Genomic DNA, 24,427 nt, shown 5'->3' on the forward strand with positions numbered 1-24,427 from the left:
ACTGAGTTCAGCAAGACCCCTGACTATAGATGTCAATGCTCACTCAGGTTGAGCTAAACCTCTGAAAGAAAGTGAAAGTGTTAGTCACTCAGTCTTGCCCGACTCTTTGTGACCCCATGCAGGGTCTGACAGGCTCCTCTGTCCATGGAGTTCCCCAGGCAAGAAATTGGAGTGGGTTACCTTTCCCTTCTCCAGGAGAACTTCCCGAATCAGAGATCAAACTCAGGACTCCTGAATTGCAGGCAGATTCTTTACCATCTGAGCAACCATTCCCAACTCTCTGGGATTCCTTGGCCTGTGATTATCAAATGCCTTTCCTAACTTACCCTATTAATACAATGAAGCATCAGAGAAACGCTTGTCAGTTTCCCACTTTAATAGACTCAAGTTCCCATTGAGCCCAGATGGTTCAGTTTTTTTAAAAGAAACCTCAGTTTTTAAAAAGTGACATTTTCCTAAGACGTCAAGTTGGAACTGGTTAAAACCATGTTCAAAGTTAGCTCTAAGGTCTGCTGAATGGAAACTCACTGTGTTGTGTTGTTTAGTTATTAAACTGATCAGATTTTAATGAATCCTCATGGTATGTTATGAAGGACAACACCATCAAGTTTGTAAATTTGATGTCTCTGATAAAAAGGCCTCCGGTTGCTTTTAGTCACAGAATCTCTTCATATTATAGAATTTGTTGCTATTGTAGTTTATTTGGTGAGTTGTGTCCAACTCTTTTGTGACCCCATGGACTTGAAGACCACCAGGCTCCTCTGTTCATAGGATTTCCTAAGCAAGAATACTTGCACTGGCTTGCCATTTCCTTCTCCAGGGGATCTTCCTGACCCAAGGATGAATCCCTGTCTCTTGAATTGGCAGGTGGATTCTATACCACTGAGCCATTGAGGAAGTCCATTATAGACTTTACTGTGTAACAAATCAGCAGTTATCCCTGACATTTTAGGCAGGAAAGAATATTGCAGATGATGGAGCTCCTTGTTTTGGAGAAAAGATGAGACGTTAGTAACGTATCCCACACCGAGTGGTTAGCTCTTTAATTAGCATCTACATCCTGGAATTCCTTGTCCATCTCCTTTCTACCACATTAAGCTATAAACAGACCATTTATTCAACTCATTTCATCACCATTACTAATCATCAGAATTATGTAAGAGGTTACCTGGAAGACAGACATCAAATGGTTTAGTACCAAATAAATGAACAATTATGTTATTTCAAAAACTATACTGATAAATGTAATCACTGAATAAAATCCAGGCATATAATCAGTTACCTGAGTATTTCTGAACACTTGACATTATAGACTTAAATGAACACACATGCCCATAGAGTATCAGCATTTGGCTCAAATCTCTCTAATTTTTTCAGAGAGGGAAGCAATCAGTCTATGGTGGCATTTGACAGCAGGAAACACATAAAGTGATTATATTTTAACTATTTCCTAGTATATATATTTTAAATGTCATAAATTTAGAAAAGATGGCCTAATGTAGTTGTTCTAATGTAAGTAAAGTTTGGGAGTGAAATAAAATGATAAAGAAAAACTTCACTGAAGATGGTAACAGACCGTACCATATGGCTCTCAAAGTCAACCAAATCTCCTTTTGGATAACTCTCAAAGACCCTAAGAACTGGCTTTCATTTTTTTTAAGGCGAACATTTCTCTTTGTAATGTAAAAGAAAGGTTCTTGATTTTGTCATTAAATGTAAATGTATTCCATATTTGAATACATGGCATTCCAGTTTCCATTTAAAGACATAGAGTAGAGTTGCGTCTTTTTTCCCCCTAAAATGCAATTACTGAGAAAAGAGCTTTTGAGTGAATTATTTGAAGTAGAAAATCTTAAACAACCTCTCTCAGGAAAAAGGAGCTCTAACATCGGGTGATATGATGCTGAGGTTGTTGCCACAGACACAAACACACACTATGATATCGTGTGTCTTTGTTTCTCTTTCTTTTTGACAAAGACCACAAATAAATATCCCGACATCCTAAAACACACATGCCTAATTCTGCAAGTGGTTATAATGAAGCCCTTTGAATTATTATAAATGCTCGAACATTAAAAATTCATTGGCAAGCAGAGAGAGGTGCTTTCTATTTGTGGTGCTGAATTCAAACACAACCACCAAGAATGGCTGATTGTCCCAGGCAAGCACGGCTGACAGCCATCAGCAGGTCTGTGCAAACGGTGTATGGAAAAGGTAATAAGAGCTTCAGGAGTATATTTCAACCCATATAATAAAGTAATTGTGAAAGCGTAATTGCAGTCTGCTTCCATACCATATAAGGGTAAGGAATGAGATGGTTAAGAAAATACGAGATTCACAGAATTATATTGTAAGCAATTTTGCAATGACTGTCTCCTAGAATATGCAGTATTTGTCAGAAAAATCATTTTCAGTACACAGTAGTGTTTATCTTTGGAAATCCATTATGATGAACCTGAACAAAATGAACATTGATTAGTTCACCATTTCAAAAAAATGCTCCCTGAACTTAAAAGCAACTTCACATATAAAAGTATTATTGGATAATACTAAACAACTGATTTCAGCTCATTTAAAGCACTGATTAAAAAAAAAAAGAATTGCACATAAATCTTGTTCTTTATTTCTGAAAGATAGTTTACATTTCCAAAGATTTAAATATTTGTAAGATTAGAATTTCAATTTTAAAAAATTCATTCCTTGGGCTACTTCAGAAACAATCACTATTGGCTTAAGTTACCAAGTTATCGTATCCCACAGGCTATCAGTTGCTCTCATATCAAGACTTGAGAACAGGCAAGGAATGCTGGGTCTACCCTCAGTCAAACCATCTGGACTAAAATTAGGAAAAGGAGGAGGGAAGGGAAATGCGTGAATGAACATAGGGATGTTCAGCACTTAATATGAATAGCGCCGAGGTCAAATATGAAAGTTGTCTATTTGGTTCTCACCTCACCCATCTTCTATTAATAGGATTATTCATATCACATCTAAGATTATTACCTCTGTTAAGTGACAATTTTTTTTTTTCTATTCCTACCATTAAGCACAGTTTGTGGTGCATAGTAACCACTTGGAAAATATTTAGTGAATAAAATAACCAGTATTTGGAAATGCCATATAGTGGGAAGCTGGGTCTATAGCAAGCCTGTGGCATGGGCTCTGAAACCCATGGTGAAATAGGCAATGGAACTGAATATAAGGAATCTGCTTCTTCATTACTTTTTTGTTCCACTTTTACAGGACCTTGCAAATAACTGTGTGTAAACTGCAGACATGTATTCATTCCCCTGGCCTACCATTTCAGATAAAACTTCAAAAGGACGTTAAATAAGGGAAAAGCTCCTTGATTTGGATAAGTGAAACAGCTAAAATGCTCATCTGCCTAAATGAAGTTTCTAGAAGAAAACACACATTTTTGTCATTAAAGAGAATAGCTGTTATTTACATATGCCTGACTGGTTTACAAAGAACTCATTTCAAAGGGAGGTTAAGACTTCAATGAATTTAAGGAAAATGAACAAACCAAGCCTGACTTAATGCTATGCTGTGGACATCAAGTAGATCAGTATTTGTTGAAACCTTGCATACACACGTAAAATCTATCCATGTTGTCCTGTGTAACTAGAACTACTGTTTTCCAAGAAGGGGATCCTAATGATGATGGAGAAGGCAGGCAAGGATGGATGCCCCAAAACAGAAGCCCATTTTAGGCAGATGAGAAAACAAGTAAAACAATGTAAGTCTAAAGGAATCTTGAAAATAATGTCAGTCATCTTACAAATTCTCTGAGATGGAAGGAAGGAGGATGGGCAAAAAGGAACTCAAACTTCAGCCATCTGTTATGTTATAGGTCTTGCTCCATCCTGATGCACCCTAAATCATCACCATAACCATTCAATTCTTCATGATCCTTTTCTTTTCTTGAATTTTCCAAATTCTTCTCAGGTGAGGCTATGTACTAATGTCTAACAGCATAGTACCACATTTGACCACCTTTCCCATCACTAAGTATACTCAGGTTTTGCCAGGAACTCCAGGACCATTCTCTTCTGTCTGCGTTCGTGCGTGCGAAGTTGCTTCGGTTGTGTCCGACTCTTTGTGACCCTATGGACTTGCAGCCCACCAGGCTCCTTTGTCCATGAGATTCTCCAGGCAAGAAACTGGAGTGGTTTGCCATGCCCTTCTCCAGAGTATCTTCCCGACCATGGGCTATTCCTCCCTCTTTCCCATTCCCTCCCTTTAAGCATAAGGTCACTATGCCCACGGGACCAACAATGATTGAGCCCTAGCCACACTGCTTTCCATTTGAAACCAAGATCAAATACTTTGTCAAGCTTTCTTATCAAAAACAGAATTAGTGGAAGTCAGAAAGAGAATTAAGAGTGAACAAAATATTCTGATCTCTGGGAGAGAGATAACCTAACAAAATCAGCTTGTACAAGGCCTCCAGTCTATTTCTTAATAAGAATGAAAGACTGTTATGCTATTTCATGCTCCCCAAATTCATAACCCTAAGAGCAAAGAGTGATACATGAAGGCAGCAGAACTTTAGAATAACAGAGACTTGGTTTCTGGAACAGAGTGGACTCAACTGTAAGTCATTTAAAGTATTATACTAACATGAAAACAGACAAGGAATGTGATATGGAAAATATTATAAAATTTACATATTTCTTAAAGATGAAGCATCATCCTTCTAATAACTCCGTAGATTTCACAGGAACTTCTGGAGTCTTCCTCCACCCCCTCAGGGTGTAATTCCATTAATGTATCTCAGTAGAAAAACTACTTGAAGACTGTGAGATCCCTTTAAAACTGCTGAAAGACATTTCTGAATATGTTTGGACACTTCACTGTATTTTCCCAGTTTACTTATAATTGTGTGCCTATCTGTCACTAAACAAGAAATCTCAGCAAAGCGACTACTAATTTTAGAAGTTAAGTCAGCTGGTGCATTTCTGCAACTACACACAAAGCAAAACATTCATATTAATTTCTAATTATCAGGATGATCAATTTAAAAAGAACTTGCAGGTAGACTATAAGACTCTAGCGTGTCTCTCAAGAAGTTACATTTAATATAACTGAATCTTTTGGCCGACATATAAAGCCTCTAAAAGCTTTCGTGCTAAGTCACTTCAGTTGTGTCCCAACTCTTTGAGACCGTATGGACTGTAGCCCACCAAGCTCCTCTGTCCATGGGATTCCCCAGGCAAGAATACTGGAGTCAGTTGCCACGCTCTCCTCCAGGGGATCTTCCCAAACCAGGGATCGAACCCGTGTCTGTCTCCTGCATTGGCAGGTGGATTCTTTTTTTTTTTCTCATTTCATACATGATATTATACATGTTTCAATGCCATTCTCCCAAATCTCCCCACCCTCTCCCTCTCCCACAGAGTCCATAAGATTGATCTATATATCAGTGTCTCTTTTGCTGTCTCGTACACAGGGTTATTGTTACCATCTTTCTAAATTCCATATATATGCGTTAGTATACTGTATTGGTGTTTTTCTTTCTGGCTTACTTCACTCTGTATAATAGGTTCCAGTTTCATCCATCTCATTAGAACTGATTCAAATGTATTCAGGTGGATTCTTTACCACAAGCGCCACCTGGGAAGTCACTAAAAAAAGCTTATTCATCGTAACTGAGACAAAGTCTTCAAAAAAATAGGTGAATATCTTAAGGTTCATTTTACCACAGAACTCCCTCTCCAGGCAGTTTTCTCTGGTACATTCCTATAAGCGCTGAGCATGAGTTCACTTTCAGGAAGAACCTGAATTCCACCCCAACTGCTCCCAACCCTCTCTCACGTGGCAACCGTTACCTGCCTGACTTGCGAAGCAATTCCTGTTTGCCTGGGAGTGAAGCTATCCTCCTTAGGCCCATATTTCTCACTATCGACACCTCAGCCTCAACTCAGGCACCATACTGGGTGGGGCCTCAGACATCCTGTGATGTCACACCTCCATCTATTTCCTCATTTGATGTCTTTTGCAGTCTTTCATGAGAGGAAAACTTATGAATGATTAGGGTTCACAAGTCTCTCAAATAATCAGCATTCTGTCACTCAGTGGGTTTCCATTTTTTGCTCCATGAATGAGCAAGAGCCAAACTTAATGTCTGATTATTGGGGTAATCTGGGCTTCCCAGGTGGCTCAGTGGCAAAGAATCCGCCTGCCAGTGTGGGAGATACGGGTTCAATCCCCAAGTTGGGAAGGAAGAAAAGGAAGAAATGACAACTCACTCCAGTATTTTTGCTTGAAAAATCTGAAAGACAGAGCAGCCAGGCAGGTTGCAGACCACGGGGTCACCAAGAGTCAGACATGACTTAGCGACTAAGCACAGATAGGGATCACACCTGAGCTAAGAAACACGTGGCATCTTTTTTTTCTGGCTACCATAATCTGCATTAATACTAATAGCCTTAAGGTAGGTGTTGGCCTTTTTTTTTTTTTTAGTTGCCTCAAGTCATTTTGAAAAGAGGTAGGAAGTCTAAAAAATAGTTCAAAATATAGGAGTCCCTTTCCCCCTCTCGCTGCATGATTTCTAAGGCCAATTAAAATGCCATTTCCTCCAGGAAGCAACGGGGATTTCCTGAACTTCAATCCATTAGTACTCCTTCTGTACCACCAGCACTTTGACTACAGACTCCATCCGCATCACATCAGTTACACTAGAGCTGGGCCACAGTTATTTGCATTCCTCTCTTGGCTAGTCACACAGAGGCAGAGTCCAGTACTTACTGATCTTTGTGCCTGTCTCCGCCCCTGGAACACTCAGCCTAAGGCTCAGCACACAGTTGGGTGTTCAGTAAATGCTTTTCATTTCTAAAAATGAATTAAGTGTGCCTTATTAACAAAGCCTACAGCTTCTTTACAAGTGTAGTCCAAAAAAAAAAAAAAAAAAAAAGTCTGCTTCTTAGGCGAGAATATCCTCATCTCATCCCTGTGCAAATATCTGTGTGGGGACTGCATTAGAGCTACCTGAAAATAAGAAGTTATAATGGAAACAGTGACGCAGCCTTAAGTGAGGCAACCCAAATAGGAACTACTTTAATACTTTTACTGCAATGTTCTCTGCTTGATAAAGTTCATTACCAGAATATCATCTTTAAAAGTGAAATGCATTCAGCTGAGTACTTTTTTTCATTTTGTAAATAGATTTTTCCTGCCCGAGCTCTCAATATAAAGTACAAAATAGTTTTCCATAACATTAGAAAAATGTCACCCCGTAGATAAAGCTAAATTTTTTAAAATAAGTTTTCTTCTTTAGCCTTTTAAAGGTACAGCAGTGTCTTCCCAGAGCCATAATCCTGTATTGCCTACTATTGTTGCTATTTAGTTGCTAAGTCCCAACTCTGCGACCCCATGGACTGTAGCCCATTAGGCTCCTCTGTCCATGGGATTTCCCAGGCAAGAAAACTGATGTGGGTTGCCATTTCCTTCTCCAGGTGATTTTCCCAACCCAGGGATCAAACTTGTGTCTCCTATATTAGCAGGTGGGTTCTTTACCTCTGAGCCACAGTGGAACCCCACGGCCTTCTATACTAAAGGCTGAGTCATCAGCCTGCAATTTGACACCTTCTAAAATGTGTTGGGATAACACAATAAGCCTAGAATAAAGTTATGGCCCCATGGGATATCCTATGGCTATAAAGTCACCATCTTTTGAACAGGACCCTACTTATTACTAGGATTATATTTAAAATGACCCTGGCACTAATCTTTTTCTCACCCATTCAAAATGACACAGAAAAGTAGGTAGGTGTTAAATTTACAACCCAAGTGCCAAATTTTCACATCACATCAAATGAAAAATTTTATATATAGCATATCCATTGCTGAGTGTTTTGTTTTTACTTTGAGTTCCTGATCAATCTGGGGTGACTGTAGCCAGTTACCTCACACAGTAAGTTTGATTCCAAGGATTTCACATGTGTTAGATTTAGACAGCTAACTAAGATAAATAGTTTATCACCACTGTTACATCTTGGCAAAGAGGTGATAGCAGAAATGAAACTTTGACCTTTAAGTTCTCAGTCTAGGAGTTATTTTTCTAAGAACTGAACATTCATATATTCATTCATGTCATTTTACCATAAACACTGTATTCTTGCTCTTCTTAAGCAAAATTCAGATACAGCTTCATGGTCCTTCCCCCTCTCAGATACATAGCCTTACTTCTCTTCCCTCCACTAACCACCCCCCAAAATTTTTTTTTCTAAAGATTTCAAGTTAGAGAGAGGCAATTGACCTCAGTAAATTTTTCCATCGGCTTACATTTTTTTTTTTCTCTTTTCAAAGTACTCCTTAGGGAAAAAGAAAAAAGATAAACACACTTCATATAACAAGTGCCATAAGAAAAATATGTTCTGGCACTTTTCCCAACTTGTAACAGAAAAGAATTTACATCATCCAAGTATAAGTGCAAAGAGTAAAAGAAAGAAATCTCCAAATGGATTTCTGTTCCATTTTCAAACTCCAAGGCTAAGGGAACACAAGTGCTTTACTTCAGAAATGAATAACGAATGACTTCAGTACACATACACCTTTCTCTTTGGAGATATTGCACATAAAATAGCATTTTTTTGGCATGGCTGACCTGCAGAGATGTGGAGCTAAGCAGAGTCATGAATTCACTCGCTCTGATATGCACACATGATACGCAATTAAAATCTCCATTCACATTCCTGCCGGGTTGTCAATCATGAGGAAAGCCTTTTTGACAACATTCAGCGAAGCGTACCAACTAACCGCTCAACAGGAACTTAAACAGTAACAGCTTTTGTTACTAGCAAGAACGATTTTCTTTTTTTTTTTTTTTAACCAAGATTGGGTTCAGTTTCTAAGAAATCATTATGCTCTGTATTTTATGGGCTTTCATTAAAAATGAAAATGTGTCAAGATTTTGTATAGCAAGCAATGTGATGTAATATCTAGAAAATAGGAGATACATAACAATTTCTAGCCTTTTCAACTGGGCGGGGGGGAATCTTTTAACTTTTCCTGTGTAGAACAATGAACAATGATCTTATAAAGCAGAGTTCTGGGAAGAGCTGTGACGTTTCTAATTCATTCTGAAGCTTTTTACTAGAATTTTCAAACTTTTCAAAGAGATCAGGTCTCTATCTCACTTGAAAAGTGACTGACCAGTTTATAAACCAATAGGAAAGTGACATTTTTTTAATTATAAAGAAGAATATTTGGCATGTCAGAAACACTGCGTGCATTAAAGCTTTCAATTTATAGCACTCCACAGAAAATATTATGCACATAAATTCTCTACAGACGAACCCAGAAGGTACTCTGCTCATAACTTAGTTTCTGTTGAACATCTAATCAAAGACTGTGCCCTTCGTAATAGCACATTAGTTTGCTTTAAAGTCATAAATCCATAAAAACAGGGCCCACTAAAATTGAATACAGGATGCTTGTTAATCGGCTGCTGTGTCTGTTTTGAGCAACTAACCTTGGATTATAAATTTGAAACAAGTTAATACTATCAGGTATTGAAATATTTGTCTTTTTACTTATCACGCTCTGTAACCGAGAGAGCAGATGCATTCTGACCATTAGCAGTCATGACAAATTGCCTTGCTAATGAACGTTACACACTGAAAGTGCCATAACTGATTAAACTACAATTTCCCACTACCAGAGAGAGAGAGAGAGAGAGCTGGGGACTCCAGCATGGGCAACTCTGATATTCTGCCAACAGGCCTTCAGGCCACTGTGTGATATTTTGAAAAACACTCTAAATTCCATATGAACAGATTCTAGAAGCCTATGTGTACACAACAGGTTTTTAAAGAACATTAGATAAAACAGCTTAGGTTGGAGCTGATGAGCCATGAAAAATGGATGCATTTTAACTATTTGATATCTTTGCAAGTAGGTATTAAAGAATATTCTCTGGTGTGAGTGTTTTTTTTTTTTTTTTTCCTCTCTCCCTCCTTCCCTTTCCCCGCCCCCAAAACATCGCGTGTGCTTTGCATTTCACATAAAATCTTTCTTTTGTCAGTTCCTTTGTTGGTGCAAAATTGGCAGCAGTTCAAATTCAAAGTACTCCTATTCATTTACTGACCAATGTCATTCTAGTTCACATCAGCCAGCGAGCTAAGCCCTAAAAACATAAAAGACTTGCTTCACCACTGACGAATAATGTGTACATTTTTACAGAGCTTAAACCTTAATGCTTTCCCTGAAACTAACAATACAGTATATCTTATCATTCCTTTTTCACAAGCAAGCAGCTGCTGAAACGCTTGCCACTTCAAAATATCAATTGCTTGCCAGAATTTTCCTCCACACACCCTGTCAAACTCATGTATATTGTGCAACGAAAATGGTGCAGGACGGAAAGCTAGAAATTGTGTCAAATTCTGCTGTAAGGGTATGATGTGCAAAGAACAATGTATGACAACCGTAGAGACTACAAACAATGGCACTGGAGCCAGGGACTTCATAGATCACAACTGTGCCTGTACATATTTCATTGTAGGCATTATATATTTAAAGCATGACAAATGTATCGTCCTACATTATGTGCTACACAGAGGCTCCTCCCACAGATCGCCTTTCACGTTTCTCCTGGTGATGGAAACACAGTTGAGTTTCATTTCTTTTTCTTTTCTGAAAACATTTAAGGTTCTCAAGTCCTCAAGGAAGAAGACACTCTCACACACGCACACAAACAAGGCTATCCAAATGAGTAACAGAAAACAGAAGACAATAATACAAGATGAGAAAAGGAGATCTTGTTCACTTAACATTTTGGCTGCTGAGGACACAAAGGCAAGGATTATCTGAAACAGTAACCAAGGGTATCAAGAGAACTACACTATCACTATGCCTGTAAACTGTTGTCTGCCTAATTTTAATGCAGATAAGTGCTGGCTTATTGATTTGTGCGATTTTCTAGCAAAATGGAAATCCCACGTGAATATGTTCTTTGTGTGCAGAAAATATGGTTTAAGAAGCTTTTACTCTTATTGCTTCCCTATGCCAAAAGAACAATTAAGCAAATAATATTTCACTACTGGATCAGGTCTATAAACTAACACAGATTCCTGTCTGTTTAGACTTTAAATATCCCTTCTCGTTTTCCGATTCGCTCTGTTTACTTTAAAAGCTTCTGGTTATTGAAAAGTTGTTTTTCTTCCAAACGTCTCTTCAAATAACATGTAAAATCTGAAAACAGTCTCCCTTTGGAACACATTTACTTAATTATAAAGGGGTTCATGGCTCTAACAACCTCACACTAATTCAGTCAATGACTTCAGAAAGGGAAACATGTTTATGGGAGATTAGTATGAATCTATATTCATCTCCTCCACAACCTAGCTTAGGTTACAAAACCTTTATCACCCAATTAGCTTGGTGTGGAATTAACTAACTCTAAGTTAAGGAAAACTTCAGGTCAGATAATCTTTTAGGGTGTCAATAAATATTTTGGAGAGAGAATAGGTAGTTTAGGTGCTTAGGGGTGCTGACCTTTGCTGTGTTGATTAGTGGGACAATGCTACATTATTAACACACAGCAGCTGTACCTGAACTGTTGCCATGAATATAATAGCCTTTTATAGCCATCAGGGGAGTGAGGTGGGAGGCCTTTATTAACCACTAGACATGATTAGCACATTATGTGAACTTTAGTAGGCAAATTATCTCTTATTGAAATATAATGTTGGTTATAACTAGCTGTAAACATAATTTTTAAAACTTCCCAGTGCACAACTCCAGGTTTTACTACCATTCAGTTCATTATTGGCCAGTAATCGATGAAAACAGGTTCTGTTGGGGAATGTACTTATGGGAACTGAATCTCCAAAAGGCAGACCTTGTCACCAAAGGCTGACTTGAAAACTGTTTGGCATTCCAAGTTCAGGGATATTAGCATACATGCAAACTTTCTCTCTTTAATTAAGTCAAACTGTTCATGAACTAGAAAAGCTGCTTTGGGATTTTTCTTCTTCTTTATTTCTTTAATCAGTTCTTAAAAGATTAGTTTTGCAGTAAATTTTGGAGAGTTACCTTGAAAAATAACAGCATAATGTATTTCAAAAAGCTTAATTTGGAGAGAGAAAAAGATTATCCCATCAGCCTTAGTAACTGAACACCGTGCAGAGAGTCCATTATGAACAGTCTTTTATGCCCTGGCAGAAAGTCATTAACATAAAATAAATCATTAGCTTTGATATTAAGCTTCTACTATCTGCAGGTTTCTATGATTAATGTTCATGACTGCATCTGCCAAATGATAAAATATACTTTTTGTTGAAAGGTTATCCTGCCTCTTTATTATTAACATTTCTCTTTATACAATTGTTCCTGGCATTTTAGGTGAAGGCATATTGGTGTAGAAGGAAAGAGTTGGTTTTTTACAAGAGCTTGGAGATGCCAATGCATATAACACTTTACCCATCATTTTTCAAATTAACCATTTAATTGAGTTAAAGGACTTAAGAATATCAGGTGGTGCGCAGACATGCTTTCAGTGTAATTGGACTATCTTTAGATCCAGTTGGTCCATTGTTTAATTAATCTTGCATATTATATTGCCCATCTCTGGCCCATATATCAGAGGAAGGGAGTGAGGGGCAAGCTTAGTCCCCTGAAGTCAGGAACTACAAGAGGTCATTTCCCTCTGGAGCAGGCATTCTCAACTTTATTTTATCTCCCTACACTGCCCCATAGACAACAGATTCCATCCTAACATCTCTCATTAGGTGCACTGACTCACAATGCAGAAAGCGAAAAAGACACTCCCTGGGGGCTTATCAATATCTGAGAGATGGAGATTACAGTCTGTACAGACACACACCTCATTTTCCCCAATTCACCTCTGACCCGCTAGAAAGGTTATTCCTTTCGCTCCTTTCCTGAAAAAATCACTAATCTATGACTTTGGGAGAAAACGTCATTCCACTAAGGTAGCAGAAATAGAAGAAATGGGCTGAGAATGCAGTATTTTTCTAAGGTCTACCATGGCTTGAATTTTTGAACATCTTTTCTCACATGGTTTCAAAATAATCTACCTCTGTTGACTCCTTGAGGCTCAAAAGGGTGCCTTGATACAAACATAAGTTATTTCCTCTAGTGGATGCAGGCAAGATTGGGACACAGGTGGATGAAAGGTTTTTAGGTATCAGAACTTTTACCAGACATAGAACAGAGTCAGGCTTCTAAACAGAATGGGAAACAAGTGGAGGGAACCATATCCTTTCAGGGTTATATTTATTTTGCCTAGGGGGTAAGTCAACATAGGTTCAAGAGCCCAGGTTTTATGTGAAATCTTCAGCAAGTCTTTTCTTCAGTGAGGCCTAGGGCTTTCCTCAGAAAAGATTCAGTTCTTTAGTCTTATTAAGGTATAATTTGCCCAATTAAAGCCCTATCATTGTGAAAAAGTGTCACATGTGAAATACGGCTAAGTTTCTTAAAAAGGAGTGGTAATGAGGCATTCCTGCTAGCTAGTATGATTGCCTTTGTTGTTGTACACACTGATTCTGCCACTTGCGGTAAACTCTCCTGCATTTATGGGAAGAAATATATCCAGGACAATGTGAAACACAGGAAAACACGTGCTCACCCAACACATACACACACGCACAAGCACGTGTATGTGCGCATGCCAATTTCTCTACCAGGTAACTGACTTCCAGAGAGGGGCTCAAAGACTTGAATGGAAAAGTGTTCATGCAGCAACTGATGGTGTTGTAACTGTGGATCAGATACATGTAACTTATAAGCCCACATAGTAACTCAAAACACTTTATATTTTCTTGGCCACTAGCAAAGCTTCTTATCAACGAACCATAGCACTAGTTTATTTAGGAGTCCTTTCAAAACAGCTTCATAAAAGCACATAACTCAAGAATGAAAAACAATAAATACTTGGCTAAAGCTGAACCATTAAAAACTCCAAAGTGAAAAATGGACAAACAGAAAAGCATTGAGAGTGACATGGGTTTCATGACCTTTGTTAGCATAAAAATAAATCAGTGATGGTGTTTCATAAATACAATGGAAATCTGAAGATAGATTTTAAAAGTTAGGCAAACTCTCGCTGTAGATCAAATAAAGAGATCTAGGGAAATATTGATACCTCTTGATAAAACAGGGGGGTTCTTTTTGGCATCACCCCTCCTCTGATCTTTTTGCTGCATCCAGGCACAGAGCAATATAACATTCCCATTTTCAAAATGAATGCTATAGGGAGGAACATGTTATAACCAGGAAAGACTCATTTCAGGTTAATGTGAATTCCATGTCTCAAAGTATTATGGAAGAACTGCTATAATTAACAGTCTGTTGGCACTTCCATTATAAACCACATTTCTAAGCAGTTTATAACTCAACTGTTTTTAATGAGAAATTACTCTTTAGGATGAAATTTGGCATGCATGGTTTAAAACAAAAAAAATGCTCCACTTCATTAGGGTAGATGTAAGCTGTAGCATCTTGGTGGGCTGCTTTCCTAGCAGGACAGTCCATTTAACACAACTCACTATCTACTGCTGGTCCTGTCAACCCTTGGAGACCACAGGCTATCTGATTCTGGGAAGTGCATCTTCAAAGAAAATGATCAACTGAATAATAGTTGTTCTTGGGCCTCCTCAGGGGCCTGGGCCCAGGATTCCCCTCGGATACCAAAATCTGAAGTCTCTCAAGTCCTTATATAAAGTGATACAGTATTTGCATGTAACCTACACACATCCTCCGTTACTTTAAATCATCTCTGGATTACTTATAATGCCTAAAACAATGTAAATGCTATGCTAATAGCTGTAGGCACTATGTAAATGATATGTAAATAGTTGCTGCTGGTGTGCAGCAAATTCAAGTTTCACTTTCTGAAACTTTCTGGGATTCTCTACCGCCCCCAAATATTTTCTATCTGAAGTTGGATGACTTGCCAGTGCAGAACCTGCATATATGGAGAGCTGTGTGCATGCACGCTCAGTTGTGTCTGACTCTTTGCGACCCCATAGACTAGTCCATCAGGCTCCTCCATCCACAGGATTCTCCAGGCAAGATTATTGGAGTGGGTTGCCATTTCCTTCTGCAGGGGATCTTCCCAACCCAGGCACTGAAGCAGCATCTTCTACATTGCTGGTGGATTCTTTACCACTGCACCACCTGGGAAGCCCGTGGAAAGCTGATGTATATTAATAACATGAAAATCGAAATAAATAAGAAAAAAGAAACTATCTTTAAGATTGGTAAAAGTAAACATTCCCATGTTAAAATTTTGTTTAAATTCAATTAAACAAGGCAGCTTTCATATATTCAGATGCTTCATGGGGAAGCTTCTTGCAGCCAAGATTATAGCTATGTCTTTGGGGCCCACAGTATTTATAATTATGGTGTATCACAATGTTGTTTTCTCCCAAAGATATACATGTTAGATTCTTATATTTGGCTGTATACAACATAAGTTTTATCTTAAACAGTTGATCCAATATTTTAAAAATGCAATTGTTCATAACAGTTCATCGAGTCATGATAAGTAGTATATTACTTTTCCTTGAAATATAAGTTAAATATTCTACCTTATGACTTCTCAGAAACCTTGAGATTCACCTTTGGATAAGCTAAGATGTAGGATGACAAGTTACCTAAAAGTGATTAAATAGGTTCTTCATTTCCAACTATTCCAATCTTAGTTATCTATGTATATTCTGATGAGAACACATAAACATGCCAACCCATATAATCACTATAAATGTAACTACCTAACTTACCATGTGCAACTAAAGATCAGAAGATTATAGTCCCACTTACATACTATTTTAGAGTCTAAATTAAGATTTCTCACTGATAAGGGATATTCAAGGAGCTGATCCCAAGCTCTAGATACACTGTGCTTAAAATGTGCTGGAAGAAAGGAACAGTGAGAGCTTAGAAATACCCACCATGGCTTTCCTCTCAGGATCACATCTGTTTTCTTAGTCTATTATTCTATGACCCTAGGTCATTCACTCAGCTAGGGAAAAGGATAGCAGCCTAGTTGAGGACTTTAGGAAGTGGACATGGGCCTACGGACTAGAAGTTTCCAATTTCTGTGCCCAAGAAAGGTCAAGTACTGGGAGAAGGATGGACTTGCCAACATGGCTATGATGGCAATGATGACAATGAAGACAAGCACCAAAGGTGGCCAAGATGAACACAATGGTGAGCCAAGGATCTGAGCAGAGCAAGTTCAGGTGAGAAAACATAGACCTTCCACGTTCAGACCCAGACTGGGAAGGAGAAAAGCAGGGGAGGGGGAGTTGTTCCAGGATTGCGGGTGTTTGGGAAGGGGATGAGGAGGAGGGAGGGAGGAGGCACCAGACACACAGACAGACCAGTTGCTGAGGGTAGGCTTCCATCAAGACAGGAGGATCTCCAGTAATTGAGAAATATCCCCAGGGTCTTTTTCAACTTTCTAGTAAGTTAGCAAAATGTTGGAAAGCACGAGAATAAGTCATCCTTCGTGGTAAGATTTCCTCTATGCCCATAGCCCCAGTCCCCTAACCTATCCCTTTCTTGAATTGAGCCCATCACACAAAAAAATACGACCACAAGAAATAGCCCCACACACCAAAACCAATATTTGAGACCCATTCTGGTCCTAAGAAAACCACTGTTAACTTGGAACTTTCCCTACTTCTTTCAGATTCAAGTGCCTTACATTTTTCTCTGTTCTTAGCCCCTTGCAATCATGTCACTTAAAAAAACAACAATAAGCAGCTGATGAGATAATATTTAAATATTAGTTTAGTTTTCCCAGCTAAGAGAAATATCAAAATGCTCCTTAATATCATCACTCAGTAACTTTAAAATAAATGGTAAAATGTGAGAATAGTAAATAATGTAAACTATTTTAAAAACAACATTATGAGCTCCAAAGCTCAAAACTAAAATTTTTGCATAGACATTTAAAATTGGAGTTTATGACACTGAGATATCTCACAAAATCAAGATATTAATAGCTACATTTGAGGTTTTTGTATGACATCTGACTTAGTGGCCAAAACCATATGATTGCTTGGCTCAAAGCTCTTGCCTATAAATTTATTTAAAACATATTTAAAGACCTCAAAACTTATGAAAGATGCCAGCTTAATAAAACTCCCATGGGAGTTTTTAATTACACTAATGATGTTCAAAGTATTGACTATGAATTTCCCAAAGTCCTAGAAGTTATGGGGGTAGGGAGGGAACTAATCAAGCATGATGCTCTAAATTGCTTATAGTCCTCCCCTCCCTCCTCTCTCCCCTCCTCCTTTTTCTTACATTTATTAAAGCAGAAATAATGACTCCATCATAATGTGCTTGCAAATCCTGTATTTTAGGAAGGGTGAGTTTTGCCACATTCAAGAAAACACATAATACTCTAAACAGGAAAATAAGCTCGAAGGAGATTCTGCAGAGATGAAAATGAATCTTGTTTTCCTCAGAAGTCATCAAATGTTTAATGTTAGCCCTGACATTTTAAGTCAGAGTTCATCACAAACAGGTTCTTCCTCCTGTGTTTATGTGAAAAGATGATACATTTTCCTTCCTCATTTCAATGACAAAAGCCCAATATTCCAAACGCCCATTATTTTTCACTCTGTATATAGCCAGTATTAAGCTTGGGTTTGTGTTATGAACTTCCTTGGGTCTAAATCAGTCAAAGAAAGATTCAGGGCCTGATTCCACAAAAGCAACCGCTGAGAACAGTAAAGACCATTATTTCCTCTCCCACTGCTGGCAGAGGTCAGCATCCCTGTCATTAGCCATGTCATAACATAATTGTATTACTACTCCTTATGTGGGCAGATACTGAGCAATAACTGAACACATCACATCATTGCAGAAATGAAAAAGTGCCACTTCTTCGTCCCAATTTAGCATAAAATCAGTGAAAACAATCTTCAGAAATGACACTGCACTAGAAACTGAAAGGAACTGTTATTACTCTGAGGGTATATATTTAAACTAATGTTCTGACATCTTCAACTAGAACAAAAAAAGAGGACTCTATTTTACTACTGAGCTCCAATTGGGAGTGCCTATAATCCAATTTCTTTTGGTAACATTCAGTTCAATTAAGGGATACAATGTTACTTAAAATAGCCTTCATTAGATGAAACTCCAGTATGGTACCCATCTCTCAATGTCTCAAACAAAGCCATGTTTTAAGTTGCCAGAGGTAAACAGTGTTACTTTGAGCCTACTGGTTCCTGTCCAGTCTATGAGTTACACTGCTATTTCAAAGGCTGACCTATATACAGCAACATGCCATCCAGTTCTGGCTGTTTGTATAAGAAGAGATGCTTCGCACAGTTGCCATAACTAACATCGATGCATTGTTCTCACTTTTCTCCCTCAATGGGTTACGTGAAAATGGAGGCCACTTTGTATGATGATGTGCTCATAACCTAATGTGTTCTTGCAACAGAGCGATACTAAATTAAACTGTTTTCCAAAAAATTGCTCCTCCAGAGTTTATTAACTGAACAATATAAGTAGTGTTTTGGCAATCTATAGAGCAGCAGTGCTGGAGAATGTCAGCAAAGTAAAACAACCTCGTTTTAGTTTAGAAAAGCTCCAGGAAGAGGATATTCATTTTCTGGATTAGGGTCTCTCCTGACATTGAAAAAAATAATGTCACTGGAGAAAGTCTAGTCACAGTGTGTGGTGCTGAAGCACAGAAAGATACTGGTTCCGCTGGGATTTAGCACACTGACTTTAGTAAAGTGTCGACAGATTTCAAATAAAGACAATTAGTAATTTATGATCTTATCATCCTACTGAAAACAAATAGCCTGACAAAGTGACTGTTTCTTGTAATCAACTACACACTAGTGACACCTCTGAAAGAGACAAGGTTTACTTTGCAGTCTTCTCTCTTTGGGGGGAGTCAGAGCTAACTTGTTTTTACTAATGTAGATAAAGATTATTTCACCTCTTTCAAACTTCTGTCCACCTTTTAGATCCCAGCAAATCTACTTGAGTCACTGCAAAAATGAATGCTGGCTGACTACACTGTAAGCAGCTCAAACTGTGGAACCGGACAGAAATTTTGTGCCAATGCTAATCACGGTGGAGTAGAAAACATTAGTGCCGGGGCTTTCTGGGGCCTAGCAAATCTACTCAGTACACTAAATATAATCAAGAATGAGTGACAAACATAGTTGATAGACTGCTACCCAGAGAAGGGCAGGAACAGACATCCTGAGGCAAACATTTCCATGAAGTCTCTTCCTACTATGAAAAGTGTATCTTATGACTGTGTATCTTTAAAAATCCATTATTCCCTGAATAAGTAAAATAGAAGACTTGCATCCAGTCTATAGAAAGGGTGGCTGATTTGCATTTAAAAAGAACAGTTTGCTCCCCGTACACTGGATGACTTAAAAGGAACTTCAATGAGCTAGTAAAAAAAAATTCTGAAGACTTTCTAAATTAATTTATTCAATGCACAGTACAACCCACTAAAATTATTTAAAGCACTTAATTGGAAAATGATTTAATATATTGGAGCAATTCTTGATTTTCCAAAGCATTTAACTTTCAAATTAAATCTGACCCTCCTATCACTAGAATGACGAGTGAAATGTGTATCTAAGACATTATAAAATCACAGATAAACTTAATAAGATTTGTCCAGTTTCAGTGACAAAATGTTTCTGACCTTTTGGTTCCAATTAATACTGCGGAATAGGTCTTTACTATCAAGAATGCTGCTACCTTTCTATTATTTTTGTTAGTAGACGTGTTATAAGCAAAAATAAAATATTACATACACAAAACACCTCCTTATTAAGGCAAACCAGACTTTAGAGTAAAAGAGCTATGTTACCAACAAATAATGAAACTTCATCACAGAAACTTCTCTGGTCAAAGTTCCCTTACCCTCCAACTTGTCCCTAGCTACAGAGATGCTTCCTGCGGGATGAAAAGCCTTTCTACCTTGTCCAAGACTAGACTCCTCTGGTTTCTAACTTGCCTAGACATCAACACACGCACGTTGGTCTTACATATAGTATACACAGGGCATCAGGGAACTTCTCCACGGGATGCTATAACTCACAGCTCTGTGGGGTGTGTGTCTGGAGGGTGTCTGGAGTGTGAGTGCGTGTGTGTGTGAGTGTGTGTGTGTGTGAGTGTGTGTGTGTGTGTGAGTGTGTGTGTGTGCATGCGCGCGGGCGCGCGCCTGGATTGACCAAGACTCTGAGTTGCGAGTCTGCAGCGTGCTGGGGCCCCGGGGCTGAGGGTGAAACGCGCTAAATACCTCCGGCTCACGTAAAATAGCTGCTTGATGATGACTCGCCACCGGGCAAATGTTACCAGTCCCAACGCTCTATCCAGTGGAATTCACCGAGGGGCCGACGCGGGATTGCTGGCAGAGGCACGGTGTCCACCGAGCGGGAGCTGGGCGTCTAAACCGCTCCCCCAGAGTCGCAGAGAACTCAATTCTCCCCGCCACGTTTCACCGGGCAGGACTGTTTAGACATGTCCAAAAAGCCCGAGGCGAGGACAGCCGTGGCCCTGCGGCTGCTCTCGGACTCGGTCCCCCACGCGTCCTCCCTCCGGGAGGTGAGAGTTCGGGAAAGCGCAGGAGTCGCCCCCTTCCTATGTATCCCCAGACTGTTCCATCCTTGGGACAAGCGGAGCTCCGCAGAAGCCCCGCTCACCCTCCCGGCCGGCTTCGCCCCGGACCCCGCGGCCTGGGCACCTGGGGTCCCCGGGCTTCGGGTACAGTCCAGTCCAGGACCTGCTCGCGTCCCGCGCCGAGTGCTGCTGCTCCGAACGTGAACGCGGCGCGCCCGCCCAGTTCCTAACAAACTCGCGGTTTCTGCGCGCACCTCCGGGCGGGAGCTGTCCCCGGGACCCCGCGCTCCCGTGGCACCCCGGCCTGCAGATCCGAGCCCGGACACTGGGCTCTACCGCCGATCGGCTTCGGGAAAACAAAAGAGTTGCGGAGCGCCGTTCCCGGGCGGAGGGCTTCTCCGGGTCCCCGGCACCCTGACTCCCAGCGGCTCCCCTGGCAACTAATTCCGGGCCGGGAAGCGGTACCACGAGCCCCCGCAGCCCGCACAGGAGCGAAGGAGGGAGAAGGGGAAACGAGAAAATCAACGGAATTCTCTCACTCTCCGCCTGCGTTCCGGGACCCCAGACACACCCCCAAAGTATTCTGCTGTTCTTTCTTAATTTTTTTCCCCCCCAGCGCCCGCGGCAACCCTAGGCAGGACTACTGAATCGCGATCAGCGGGAAGGGAACGACGGAGCAAAGCGCGTCACTTTCCGCACTATCGCGGTGCAGGGTAAAGCCGGGAGCTGCTCCGCAAAACTGACTCCCCGAGCGCACGCCCCGGCAGCCGCGGGGCTGCGAGCCGAGCGCGCCCGGGAGACCGGCCTCCGCGGCCGGCCGGCGGGCCTGCCGCCGCCCCCCTCCCGGGACCGAGCAGCCAGAACGCGGCGGAAACAAAAGCAGAGCGTTCACCTTGTTGCAATAGTAGGGGTCCAGGCAGGGAGAGGGTCCCAAACAGGGCGCGTCGGGCGCAGCGGCGGGCTGGGCTGGAGGTGGATAAAATCTTACGTCCATTTCACTCTCACATCAAGCAAACTCCTTTTCTGTGCCTTAAAAAAAAAAAAAAAAGTGTCCAGCAAAACAAGCTTAGACGGAACAGAGAGAGGTGTCTGGACTCAGGAGTAAAAGAAACACCTTCCTTCCCTCACATCCGTTTGTGGTTTGTTTAAGAAGAAGAGGAGAAAAAAAAAAAAAAGAAAGAAAAAAAAAAGAGGGGGGAAAAGCGCTCAACTCTCCCCCAAGCCGCGGCGCGCACCCGTCGGCGCCGAGCGCGCAGCCCGCTCCGCCGCCGGGCAGGTAACTTCATGCGCTCATTGTCCCCCCGCCCGCGCCCCCCTCCCCGCCTCCCGCGCCCCTCGCCGCCCGGCACACGCGCTCGGGCTCTAGGTCCTGGGCGTTTTATTGAAGTCTCTGAGTTGCTCTGCTTGGAGTTTATTTTCTCCACCTTGGAGGCCTGGAATGGGGTGGGGAGGACCGGAGAGGGGGACAGGGCGGTGTGTGTGTGGTGTGGTGTGTAGAGGGGGGCGGTGAGCGCCCCGGGCCCGGCGGGGTGGGGTGCGCGGCGGGACGCGGGTTGCTGGCGGCCCAATGGCGAACGCTCGGGGCCGGGGGCCGGAGGAGGGTGGAGCGGAGAAGGACCAGGAGAACGTGGCTGGGCCCCGGGCCGCGCTCTCCTGGCCGCGGCGCGACGCACACAAAGGGGCCGGCGAGCCCGAGCCTGAGGCGGCCACGGGGCCCAGCGGGGAGCACGCAGCCAGGGGGCGCTGTGGCGCATCCCGCTCCGCGGCCCCGCCCCCAGGCCCGCCCCGGCCCCGGCCCCGCCCCGCTCCCGCCGCCCCTGCCGCGGCCCTCCCCACCTCTCTCTGGCGCCCAGCACCTCTAGCCGCGCGGCCGTCCCCACCCAGCTGTTCGCTCCCCACCCCAGTTCCCGCTCTTGGGTGGAAGTGACTGCTCCTGCCTGCGCTGCTGTGGGGGCCGGGAACCCTCGGGGAGCGCCAACCCTCTGCGCGCTCTAACTGGCCTTCTGTCCCAGGGACCCCAAGGGAGGGCAGTTAGCGAAGGCTAAGGCTGCGTTGTTGTTGTGGTGGTGGTGGTTGTTCAGTCGCTCAGTCGTGTCTGCCTCCTTGCCACCCCATGGTCTGCAGCAGGCCAGGCTTCCTTGTCCATCACCAAACTCCCAGAGCTTGTTCAAACTCATGTCAATTGAGTCAGTGATGCCCATCTCCTCCTCTATCCTCTGCTTCTCCTCCTGCCTTCAATCTTTCCCAGCGTCGGGGTCTTTTCCAATGAACTGGCTCTTAGCATCGGGTAGCCAAAGTATTGGGAGTTTCAGCTTCAGCATCAGTCCTTCCAGTGAATATTCAGGGTTGATTTCGTTTAGGATTGACTTTTTTGATCTCCTTTCAGTCCAAGGGACTCTCAAGAGTCTTCTCCAATACTACAGTTTGAAAGCATCAATTCTTAAGCACTCAGCCTTCTTTATGGTCTAAGTCTCACACCCATACATGACTACTGGAAAAACCACAGCTTTAACTCTATGGACCTTTGTTGGCAAAGTGATGTCTCTGCTTTTTAATATGTTGTCTAGGTTTGTCTGAGGACAGTATAAGGAAGGATAAAATGAACATCCCTTGAGGTCTATACATGGCTCCTTTAGGAACATTTTGTTAGGCATTGCTTTATATTTCTTACATCATTTTCATCTTAAGTCATTGTTTTCTTTCTTCCCTCATCATTTTTTAAGTGGCAAGAATACAGCTTCCTCTCTACCTCCAGATGAACACGGTGCGAATTGTTGTAGGGAGAGAATTGTAAGAAAAAAGAATTTTTCTCTGTTGGATTCAGAAGAACCTCTGTGTTTCCAGGTCCTTCAAGGAGTGATTGATCAGTCATATGTGATGATGTCTCCATAAAAATCCCAAAGATCAGGGTTCAGAGAGCTTCCAAAGTGGTGAACAGTAGAGGTGCTGGCCTCTCTCATACCTTGCCCTCTGTAGCTCTTCTATCTATTTGTTCCTCTATGTCCTTTATTATACCCTTATATAATCAAGTGATAGACAGTAAGTCAACCTTTTCCTGAGTTCTATGAGCCACTCCAGAAAATTAAGCAACCCCAAGGAGGTGCCATAGGAACGTCTGATTTATAACTGATTGGTCACAGGCATAGGTAAATAGAGACTCCCCTAGTGGTCCAGTAGCTCAAAACTGCATTCACAACGCAGGAGAACTGATTTCCATCACTGCTCAGGGAACTGGATCCCACATTCCGCAACAAAGATCAAAGATCCTGTGTGCTGCAACTAAGACCTGGTACAGTGAAATAAATAATTTTTTTTTAAAGTGTTATGTGCCTGCCTGGATAAAGGGGGGGGTGGTTGGGGGAGAAGGGATACATATCTATGTATGGCTGAGTCCTTTAGCGGTTCACCTGCAGCTACCGAAACATTGTTAATCAGCCATCAGTTCAGTTCAGTTCAGTCGCTCAGTTGTGTCCGACTCTTTGCGACCCCATGAATCACAGCACGCCAGGGTCCCTGTCCATCACCAACTCCCGGAGTTCACTCAGACTCATGTCCATCAAGTCAGTGATGCCGTCCAGCCATCTCATCCTCTGTCGTCCCCTTCTCCTCCTGCCCCCAATCCCTCCCAGCATCAGAGTCTTTTCCAATGAGTCAACTCTTCGCATGAGGTGGCCAAAGTACTGGAGTTTCAACTTTAGCATCATTCCTTCTAAAGAAATCCCAGGGCTGATGTCCTTCAGAATGGACTGGTTGGATCTCCTTGCAGTCCAAGGGACTCTCAAGAGTCTTCTCCAACACCACAGTTCAAAAGCATCAGTTCTTCGGTGCTCAGCCTTCT

At 41.6% G+C, this 24,427-nt stretch overlaps 1 protein-coding gene across 4 annotated transcripts in view; it reads right to left on the reverse strand.

Annotated features, from left to right (window-relative positions):
• TOX (thymocyte selection associated high mobility group box) overlaps positions 1-21,883 on the reverse strand; it is a 312,131-nt gene extending 290,248 nt beyond the window's left edge. Inside the window, exon 1 of one of the 4 annotated variants that reach the window (XM_027561033.1) lies at positions 21,482-21,883. In XM_027561033.1, coding sequence (XP_027416834.1) covers positions 21,482-21,583 — 102 coding nt within the window. In that variant the 5' untranslated portion in view covers positions 21,584-21,883. Of the gene's footprint in view, positions 1-20,269; positions 20,336-21,481 lie in introns of those variants that run through there. The other 3 variants (XM_027561034.1, XM_027561032.1, XM_027561035.1) reach the window with 3 other exon arrangements.
• Positions 21,884-24,427: the final 2,544 nt, after the last annotated feature.

The sequence above is a fragment of the Bos indicus x Bos taurus genome, chromosome 14 (genome assembly GCF_003369695.1).
Source record: "Bos indicus x Bos taurus breed Angus x Brahman F1 hybrid chromosome 14, Bos_hybrid_MaternalHap_v2.0, whole genome shotgun sequence".
NCBI classification, from domain to species: domain Eukaryota; kingdom Metazoa; phylum Chordata; class Mammalia; order Artiodactyla; family Bovidae; genus Bos; species Bos indicus x Bos taurus.